Raw genomic sequence first — 11526 nt, 5'->3', positions numbered from 1 at the left:
TCTTGACATTTTTGTTAACAACTTCTACAGCGCCATTCATCTTTAGCCTATGCGAGGAATTGGAATGCTTGATTTTTCATTTAGCATTGAGTTCTATTATCATCTTGCTATTGAATTTCTAGGCATTATTAGTTATAATCTTTTCTAGTGGACCACGTCAATAGATCAAATCTATTTCCATAAATTTCTTTACAACTTTTTGCCTCCACGTCATCCAAACATCGCAACAAAGTTCTGTCAAATGATTTCTTATACAAAGTTTCCCCATCAAGATAGAAATCCATAGCCAACCTCCTCAAAGTCTTCTTATCGATTTTGGATGCCTCTATGGGATATGTCTAGTTTTGGATGAAATTCTTGATATCATAGTACAAAGGGTTTCCATCTATTTCTTTTTCAACTGAGCAACAATGAGATGGGTTATTTCTTATATCAATGTGTACCGACTGTACCTTATGCCCAAAGTCTATTCTAGCCATAGAAGCTAGCATGACCAAAGTGTCAGCAAAATGGTTTACTTCCCTTCCTAGATGGGTGGAATTTATTTCTTCAAATTCTCTAGCCAATTTAGATAGGTATTCTTAGTAAGGTCTCAACCTCTCGTCCTTGGTTTGCCATTTTCCTTTCACTTGGTAAATAATCAAAATTGAGTCTCTATACATATCTATCTTTCTAATATTCAACTCCAATGCCACCTCTAAAACGAGAATGCAAGCTCCATACTCCTATGTTGTTATTGCACCCAAACTGTAACTTAACTGAAATCGGATACTGTTTCTTATTAAAAGAGATTATCATTGCACCCGTTTTGTTACCACATACATTTATAGCACTATCAAAATATATAATCCACCAAACTGAGCACATCTTCATCAGGAAAGTCAAAGTTTAATGGCTCATAATCTTCCATAGCATGGTCATCCAGGTGATCAACAATAACACTCCATTTCACGGCTTTCCTTGTCATATATACTATGTCATAGTCAGCCAATAGAACTTGCCACCTTAGAATTCGACTCGATAGATAGGACTTTTCATAAATGCACCTCAATAGGTCTAATTTGAAAATTAACTATGTAGTGTGATACAACATATACAACATGAACTTGTCATGCGTATTTCACATAAAAGAAGAGAACATATAGGATATGCTAAGATTCAAAAAATGTGTTTGCTATCTCATTTTTTTTAAACAATAAACAAAGAGGAAAAGTGTGACCAAGAACCTGTCGAAACAAAAAAACACAAAGTCCCTTAACTGAAAAGTACCCTCCCTCACGTTTTATTTTATTTTCTCCTCTGAGTAAAAACACGCCTATAAGCCACAACATTTCCTATACAACATTTTATGGCCAGGTGACACTCATGCAAATGGAGGAAAGGGACAATGAAGACCTTCAAAACTCACAATCCCTCAATAGAACAAGAAACAGGTGCACACAGCTTTAACGTCAACAATAATCCGACTCAAAATCAGGGAAAGAACAGTGAGCAAGCATGGCACCTTTTGTTCAAAGAGAAACCAAATATCTAGAGCAAAAGAAAAGACGCATTTCCAAGTTTATCTTGAGCTTCTATTATCGAAATCATGGGATTCAAAAGCCCAAATTTATATACACGTCCAGGACTACAACTTTGATGAAGGATTCAAAGTGAGATAAAATCGTTTAAGAGAACAAAATCTAGCAGTATTCTGGTTGGTCAAAAAGGGTCTCCTGATCTAATTTAGAAACTGACAATTTCAAGCATTTCGATATGACTGAGAGTATGACCTAAGAATTTATCAACAAAATTTATGATGGAAATAGAGTCTTCAGTGAAAAACTCAGGTCAAAATCCTTCTCGTGGCAGAATTCTCTACTTTTACGTCAGATATTCAAACAGGAATATTATGAGTTTTTGATATCGAAATCAAGTGATTCAAAAGTCCCTAATTAATCTACACTTGTACAGCTACAACTTTCATGAAGGATAAAAAATGAGATAAATTCATTTTGAATAATAGAATTGCAACCAAACTCGACTGGAAACCTTCTCGCGGCATGATTCTATGTTTTCATGCTAGATTTCAAACAGGAATATCTTGAGCTTCTAATATCGAAATCAAGCAATTCAATAGCCTAAATTCATCTACTTTTCCCATACTACAACTTTGATGAAGTATTCAAAATGAGATAAAAAAAAATTAGATAACACAATCTAGCAAGATCTTACAATGCCAAGCATCCAAATCTAACTGAGAGTCTGTCCTAAGAATAGTGATCCCTAAGACCCAATAAAGGTGTAGGTCAATTTTTCAACATGTCATGACTAACAAAATATAGCTAGGATTGTCAGATATCGTACAAAACGAAGTCAAAATCAGAGCCTAAGTTGGAATAAAAAATTACAACAGCAACAGAATCAATTTTTTTTAAAATGAAAATTCTGAGGGATTTATATTAAGACTCCTTATCAGCCTAAAAAAACCTGACCCTTTTGGCAGCAAAGGGAAGGATAAAAAGAGTAGAAAACAGCTCAAACAAGGTTCGAAAAAATATTTCTTTCTCCTCTGTTTTTGTAAATTTTCCATTAAACATGAGCTTCACTCCTACACTTGGTTCAAAAGGGGTACACACCATCTTAAGCACGTGGGGTCCAAAAATAAGTAACAACAATGAGCATGAGTATTGTCATATGAGTTGAAGTATTATTGAACTTGAGTTAAATGTTTTGAGCAAGATTGTTAAAAATGCTAATAGACATAATGATTCATTTCCCTTATAAAAAAAATCATGAATATAAGTCTTCTTGACAACTAATAACTCTTACAATGCTCTATATGTTGTAGGTCTATGTCATAAAGTGGGTCAGCAGTGATTATGTCATTTCACTATTTATAATTTTGTTAGGTACTTATTTTATGTACTATGAATACTTAAAATTGTGCTAATAACTTCACCTTGAAAAGTACTAAATCGTATAATTGTATTTCAAGCATTTAGTTATTGCATCTCTTTTATTATGTGTGTGTGTGTGTGTGTGTGTGTATTCATCACACGTATGTTTTAAGTAAATATAAAATAGAAAGAATATAAGATAAATTGTGAGAAGTGATGTGAAAGAATCAAATAAAGAAACAATCGAATTGGTGGGTGGTCAAAGGCTACTGCGTGTATTTAATAGAGTTATTTGATATTGTGTTACCAAAGAGGATAAGAAAAGAATTGAGAAAATGTATAAGTTATAAGGGAAACTTTGCTGTAAATTTGGTAAACCAAAGAATCAATAATGGGATGTATTGTTAGACATATTGCACATAAAAAATACCCCATTATACTCAGACATGATGATTATAAGTATGAAAGTTACATGGAAATTTCAAGTCGTTACATACATCCTCATCGAGAAGGTCAAAATTTAGTGGCTCATAATCTTCCACAACATTATCTGCTAAATGGTTAAGAATCATGCTCCCTTTTACATCCTTGTTATATAGACAACATCGTATTCCACCAACATCACTTTCCACCTTACTATTTTACTTGAAAAATAGGGCTTTTCACAAATGTTTTTAAGTGAATCCAATTATAAGATCAATCAGGTCGTGTAATACAATATATACTACCTGAGTCTTTTTTCACTCTGAATCAATGCACAACGTAACCTTTTATTATAGTATATTGGGATTCATAATCATTGAACTTCTTGATCAAGTAGTAAATGGTCTGTTCTTTCCTCCTCATTCATCATTGACACGACCAAAAGCTTGATGTCTCTTCCCAAGTGCAGGAGTGTCGAAGTAATAAATAACCCGGCAAGACCGGGGTCGAACCACAGAGAGGTTAATTGTATAAATTATAAATAACAAGACAATAACAACAACAACAATAATAATACTCAGTACGTGGCGTTGTTATACCTGAGAATGATCTAAAGATCGGGTCACAGGTTTCCAGCCTATATACTGACTTTATGAAAAGATCAAAGATATATATTATATAATATAACAGAATGTAAATAATAATAATAATAACAATGATAATAATAATAATAACAGAAGATGAAGAAATTAATGAGAACTTTGAGATAAAAGATTAACGTAAGGATTAAACAATGATAAAAACAAATGTCAAGGTTAGAGGATCCACTAATGGTACTTCAAACAAGTATAATATAAACTCTTATTACTCAATTGGAAACCACACATAAAGGAGGTTCCAATCAGATTATAAATTGTTTAACATGATTACATTAATTATCTTATTCGAATAAAGCTAATACTTGTAAATGTTGGTAGGCATTCATGATTATAACTTATGTTAACAACAAATCAAGTTCCTTTCATAGCTCAGGTGTCGGTTAAACCATACAGTATGGGCTATGAAAGTGCCAAAGTATTTGTTGTACCAAGTGTTACACAACATAAATCTAGATTAACCATTTAACAAGCAAAGTATTAAAGTGAACAAGATAACAAATATAAAACATGTTAGTATCCAACGTTAAGGTCCATGTTAAGTTTATATTATACTTGTTCTTACACCATTAGTGTACCCTTTTCACCTTGACATAATTAACTTAGCTAGACATAATAAAAGAAAGAAACATAAATGAGCAAGACAAGAACATAAATGAGAAAGAAGTTAACTAGACAAAGGAAAGGAAATGAAGTGCATAAACTTGATATTAATGAAAGCAAGACATAAGCAATACAAAGAGAGAAAGCAAGAGCATGATCTTGATCTGAACACCAAGATGCCTCAATACATGGTAAGTGCCTCCTTTTATAGGCCAAAATTTGGAACTATTGATTTGTTGACTAATTGATGAGTGGGTGGCCACATCTTGACTAGATAACAATCCTTATCTTCTTGTCTGATCAAGACGTCATTGCTAACATCATAATTTGCCCAGAATCCTCAAGAATGTTCTAGGAAATTGTCTCAGCTTTCCAACAAAAAAAAAAAAGATGAGGTCATTTGGACTTCTAGAACTCAAGATATGGGCTGAACACTAAATAGTGTTTGGGCTGCAGGACAGCTTCGGACTTCTTCGTTGTTCCTATATTTTGGACTTGAAAACGGCCTTCTTAGATCTTGGTGTCCAAATGAAAGTTGTAGGCCTATGTTTTACCTTTCCATCCATATAAAATGGACCTAAATCCGAGATCTAGAGCTCCAGATATGATCCAATTACCGAGCACTGTTCCGGTTTGGACTGAACCGACATCTCTTTTCTAAGTTTGGCCATCTCTTTGTCCTTTAACTTTCAATGCTTAAACTCATCAATCAATCCTTTTATTTATGTGATAGTCCTGCATTTAAAATGAGCATTTACCATAAATTAAGGTATCTTATAATATCAAACTTGTTATTATAAAACATGCTTTAGTTAAGGAGTTATTGATACTTCAAGTGCAAAATGATGATATAAAACCTTGATAAACATGCACTTTTAAGTACTAATCACACCCCCCAACCAGCTTATTACTAGTCCCTAGTAATCTAAAGCGTTAACCTAGAGAAACAATTTGCAAGTTTCACAAAGCAAGGCATTCATCATTCAACTTCCATTAATCTATCCAGATAAACAAACTCTCATTAAATTTATATTCCTGCTTTCATACTCGTAAAACAAGATATTAATAAACTTTCTTTTTTGTGTGCTCAATGAAAACATAGATGATGGGGCTTTTGTTGGAAGAAAACAATATTATGTTCAAATGTTTAAGGTGAACTTCCTTGGGTTGGGATTTTTTTTTTTCTTTTTATTTATATACACATACAACTTAAAACACAATGTATCTTTAACCCATGTAACGAGTTTTAGGCTAATGACTCCCAGACCAGTTGATCTTAGGGCATTAGGTGTTGAGACACCCCTACGAGCTTAACAACTCGGGTTGCAGATACTGATACGTAGATAGTGCAATGTTTGATTCCCTTAAGCTTTTCTCCTTAACCCATGTAACAAGCTTTGGGCCAATAGCTCCCAAGTCAGTTGACTTTAGGGTATTAGGTGTTAAAACACCCCTTCGGGCTTAATTGCTTTAGGTTAGGGAGGCTACGAAACCAAACTTATCCACGTTTTATTATCATCAATACTATCTCTTTTTTTTTTTTTTTTTTTTTTTTTTTTTTTGAAATTATATACTATCCTTTTCCCTTAGTTGTTACCTTCAACAAAAGAACATAATTATTGTAATAATCCAATGTGCAACCCACAATCATATGTTAAAGTGTGTGTTGTGAAAATGAAGGTTTAATAATACTTGTTAAATGAGTATATGAGCAGAATCAAGTGATAACAATGTGAGAGTTTGTAAACCTGAATATTTCAAGAAGTATTATGATAGACCTTGGTAATGAAACTTACTAAGATGCGTCTCTAGAGTCAATAAAATTGATTCCATACTCTGCCATCCTAATAACAATTTTGTCAAATGGTTTTAATAATAGCAAAAACAGTTAGCAAGTTATTTTTTTTTTTTTTTTTTTTTTTTTTTTTTTTGAAGTACTACCCTCTCCCCCCAACCAAAACGAGACATTGTCCTCAATGTTCGAAGGTAGAAAGATAGAGTATAGAAGACATCACCTGAAACAGCGAACAATGACAAACCTGAAATACACTTAAACAAACATAAGAAGTAACAAAAACAAAATAATATGCTATTAATAAAAACCAAAAGACACAAGGTTTCACAGATGAAGGCTCAAATCTAATCTAAGCTTTTTACGGCTTTCCTTAGTTGACCAATCTAGACGACTTATGCAGGGATCAATGACAGGGATGAAAGATTGTAGTTGGTCAATCAATTGTTCAGCAAGTAGCAGCAGAGATTATGATTCGTCGTGCCGAAGATGTTAGAAATTCCTGTTCCACAGCTTGATCAAGGAAAGACAGCAACTTATCATAAAAACCATTAACATTTAACAAACCTATGGGTTTATGGTGAATGTGCAGTTGGGCCAAGATGAAATATGAAAGATCTCTTCCAATGTGCCCAGACCACCTGGTAAGGCAATGAAGGCATCAGCATGGTTAAACATGGTATTCAGTCGGTCAGACATTGTTGGGACCTGTAGTTCTTCTCCAATTGTTTTTCCAATGATGTCCCCATTTGCTAAAGCTTTGGGGACAACCCCCAAAACTTGACTGCCTCCTAAAAATGCAGCCATTGACACACCTCCCATTAACCCAAGGCTGCCTCCCCCATACACTAAATGAATCTTTCTCTCAGCTAGTACCCGACCAAGATGATTTGCTGATTCTAAAAAACTCTTTTTCCTTTCCCAGAACTGGATCCACCGAAAACACAAATATTTCTTATATGATGACTTGAGGAACCTGCCATTTCTACACACTTCTATATTTGATGAATATATGGGATGAGTAGAAATGAAGGGAAGGAAGAGAAGAATTTATAGATGAAAAAGTGAAAATGCAATCATACCACCTATATGTAGGCCAGCTGTAGTCTCACAAACTCTCTCTCTCTCTTTATTAATTATTTATTTTGAAAAAGCATGTATGTACAGGTAGTTGTGATTGTGGCTCACATCTTCCCCTCGGTTTACGTCCAAGAACGGCTTAAACGCCCCTCTATGGGTCGGGGATAGGCTTCCCATCCAGTTTTTCTTAAAAAACTGGCAAACAGGGTCTTTTTTAGTCAGATTCCCAAGACTAAGTCGATCATGTTCTTTATGGAATTGTGGCCATAAATCATGAATTACACGATGTACATCTCCACTAGGATGCGTCTCAAGGGTCAACAAAGATTATCTAAAGACCCCTTACTCAGGCCATCTTTTAATGAATTGTATCTTATCTTCACGGTTTTACAGATACCATTCCTAAAGAACGACATGTTTGCATTACAAGTTCCATCTGGCACATCTGTGACAGACTTTCAGTCGTTTTGCACGACGTTTCTTTTGCAAAAGTGCTTTTACCTGTTCCAGGCATGTGTGAAATGAAAGAATTGGATGACTCACCTGATAATCGAACCTTTGCTTCAATTAACCAACGGATATCTTCAGGAATTCCATGATTCATTAACAACCTCAATCTTGCACACCTAGCACGGTAAATTTTATTAATCGCATTTGGAGGCAAAGCGGGAAAATACCTTTTCAACTTTTCAAGAGTGGTGTCCATTTTCAAAAGAGAATTAGAGAAGCGATTCAAAGAAGGAAGAAAGAGCTAAGAATTATACAAACATATACAGATATCAGTTATTTGGGAAACTGAAAGAACCGACTTAAGTCACGGAGTACCGTTATCCGCCATTTGACCGGGGTGAAAGAGAGACTAGCAAAACAATAGATACAACAAAACACAAAACAATGTGAGAAAAATAATCAATCTTTATATACAGGATCACTCAATTCAATAGAGTCATTTTCAACCGAAAAATTGTCTAAATAAACTTTCAAACGATGCCCATTTACCTTGAAAACATTGCCATTCTTTGGATTCTCAATATCACAGGCCCCATATGGATACACATGCTTCACAATAAAAGGACCGGTCCATCTTGATCTTAGTTTTCCAGGAAATAAATGGAGTCGAGAATTATAAAGCAAGACTTTTTGACCAACGTTGAATGTTTTTCTCAGTATTTTCTTGTCATGAAACTCTTTAATTCTTGCTTTATGAATTTTTGAATTGTCATATGCATCATTTCTTATTTCCTCAAGCTCATTTATTTGCAATTTTCGCAGTTGACTAGCATCATCAAGGCTTGAATTCAAAGCTTTAATAGCCCAATAAGCTTTATGTTCAATTTCCACAGGCAAGTGACATGGTTTTCCATAGACTAGTCTATAAGGTGACATACCTAATGATGTTTTATAAGCAGTTCGATAAGCCCAAAGTGCATCATTAAGTCTTAAAGACCAGTCTTTCCTATTAGAGTTCACTGTTTTCTCCAAGATCTGTTTGATCTCCCTATTAGCAAGCTCTACTTGTCCACTTGTCTGAGGATGATAAGGGGTGGCAACTTTATGTGTGATTCCATATTTCTTCATTAAAGACTCAAATGGCTTGTTGCAAAAGTGTGTTCCACCATCACTTATCATGGCTCGAGGGATTCCAAATCGACTTAAAATGTTTTCTTTCAAAAACTTTATCACTATTTTGTGATCATTGGTTCGACTTGGAATTGCCTCTATCCATTTTGAAACATAATCTACTGCGACCAATATGTACAAGAAACCAAATGATGGAGGAAATGGACCCATGAAATCTATACCCCAACAATCAAAGATCTCAATGACAAGAATAGGATTTAAAGGCATCATGTGACGTTTCGAAATAGATCCCAACTTTTGACAATTTTCACAAAATCTTACAGAATGCATGTGAGTCTTTGAACATGGTGGGCCAATAGAATCCACTTTGTAAGATTTTTGCAGTTGTCTTTCTTGATGAGAAATGACCCCCACATGCCTCAGAATGACAAAATTTAATGACACTACTTACCTCATTGTCAGGAATGCATCTTCGAAATATTTGATCAGGACAATATTTGAATAAATAAGGGTCATCCCAATAAAAGTTCTTCACTTCGTTCAAGAACTTTCTTTTGTCTTGGGTACTCCAATGAGCTGGCAATTGTCCTGAAACAAGAAAATTAACAATATTAGCAAACCAAGGCATCGTAGAGACAGAAAATAAAGATTCATCAGGAAAGTAGTCATCGATTGGTGTAATGTCAGATCTCGAATCGGTTGTCAATCTTGACAAATGATCCGCGACAACATTTTCGGTGCCTTTCTTGTCTTTGATTGTGATATCAAATTCTTGAAGTAACAAAATCCACCGCACCAATCTAGCCTTAGAATCTTTCTTAGAGAGAAGATATTCAATGCTGCATGATCACTAAAAACAACAACAGGTGAGCCAACAAGATAAGATCTGAACTTGTCACATGCAAATACTACTGCAAGTAATTCTTTTTCAGTGGTAGTGTAATTCATTTGAGCACTATTTAAAGTTTTACTTGCATAGTAAATCACATAAGGTTTCTTATCTTTCCTTTGTCCCAAGACAGCACCCACGACATAATCACTAGCGTCACACATTATTTCAAAAGGTAATGACCAATCAGGAGGTTGAATGACAGGAGCAGAAGTAAGCAAGTTTTTAAGTTTAACAAAGGCTTCCTCACAATGTTCAGTCCATTCAAAAATATTATCCTTTGTTAGAAGGTTACTCAAGGGCTTAGAATATTACACTAAAATCTTTGATGAACCTTCTGTAAAAACCAGCATGTCCTAAGAATGATCTAACATCTTTAACAGATTTTGGTGTTGGTAAGTTGGCAATTAACTCGATTTTAGATTTGTCAACCTCAATTCCTTTCGATGAAACAATGTGACCAAGTACAATGCCGTTTGTTACCATAAAGTGACATTTTTCCCAATTCAGTACAAGATTCTTCTCTTCACACCTGCTCAAAACCTTTTCTAAGTTAGTCAAACAATCATCAAATGAATCACCAAAAACAGAAAAATCATCCATAAAAATTTCAAGAAAACGTTCAAACCATATCACTGAATATGCTAAGCATGCATCTTTGAAACGTGGCTGGTGCATTACATAATCCAAAAGGCATCCTTCGATATGCAAAAGTACCAAATGGACATGTGAAAGTAGTCTTCTCTTGATCTTCCAATGCAATTTCAATTTGATTGTAACCTGAATAACCATCTAGGAAACAATAAAATTCATGACCTGCAACTCTTTCTAGGATTTGGTCCATGAAAGGTAAAGGGAAATGATCTTTTCTAGTCATTGAATTAAGTTTCCTAAGTCAATGCACATGCGCCAACCCGTAACAGTCCTAGTTGGAATTAACTCATTTTTCTCATTTGTATATCACAGTGACTCCAGACTTTTTGGGTACAACTTGGGTAGGACTTACCCATTTGCTGTCAGAAATAGGATAAATAATTCCATTATCTAGAAGCTTAATGACTTCATTTTTCACTACTTCTTTCATATTAGGATTAAGCCTTCGTTGCATTTCTCTAGATGGTTTTAGCATTTTCCTCCAAATAAATCCTGTGTGTGCAAATCAAAGGGCTAATTCCTTTTATGTCAGCTATGGTCCATCCTAATGCATTTTTGTGCATTTTCAAAGTCTGTAATAACTTACCTTCTTGATGCGCATTAAGTTTGGACGAGATTATTACCGGAAAAGTTTCATTTTCTCCCAAAAATGAGTATTTGAGATTAAATGGTAACGGCTTCAATTCAGGTTTTGGTGGTTGAACACTTGAAGGTATGGGCTCAATTGATCGTGGTGGCAATTCTTCAATTTGTGGTCTCCAATTGCATGCCTTTGATTCCTGAAAGTAGACCATTTGCAAATCATCAGATTCATCAATCTCAGTTTCACTAGAAGTGGTTTGAAATTGATCATGAACTAATTTTTCAATAAAGTCAACTTCCTGTAAATCATTATCATCTCCAGGTTGCTTGTAAATGTTGAAAATATTCATCTCCAATGTCATGTTTCCAAATGATAGCTTCATCAGT

General features: G+C 34.6%; 1 protein-coding gene across 1 annotated transcript; it reads right to left on the bottom strand.

Annotated features, from left to right (window-relative positions):
* Positions 1-6920: 6920 nt before the first annotated feature.
* Positions 6921-11011, bottom strand: LOC140954552 (uncharacterized). Its single transcript, XM_073404607.1, has 7 exons — positions 10910-11011; positions 9986-10181; positions 9423-9785; positions 8955-9175; positions 8433-8486; positions 8259-8292; positions 6921-7144 (listed from the first exon to the last, which is right to left on the bottom strand). Exons 1-7 carry the CDS (start codon positions 11009-11011, stop codon positions 6921-6923), a joined length of 1194 nt encoding a protein of 397 aa, XP_073260708.1.
* Between the last annotated feature and the right edge of the window lie 515 nt (positions 11012-11526).

This window comes from Populus alba, chromosome 14 (genome assembly GCF_005239225.2).
Source record: "Populus alba chromosome 14, ASM523922v2, whole genome shotgun sequence".
In the NCBI taxonomy this organism is placed as follows: Eukaryota; Viridiplantae; Streptophyta; class Magnoliopsida; order Malpighiales; family Salicaceae; genus Populus; species Populus alba.
Note: the sequence above shows the minus strand (reverse complement) of the source record. Positions and strands in the feature narration are given on the sequence as shown.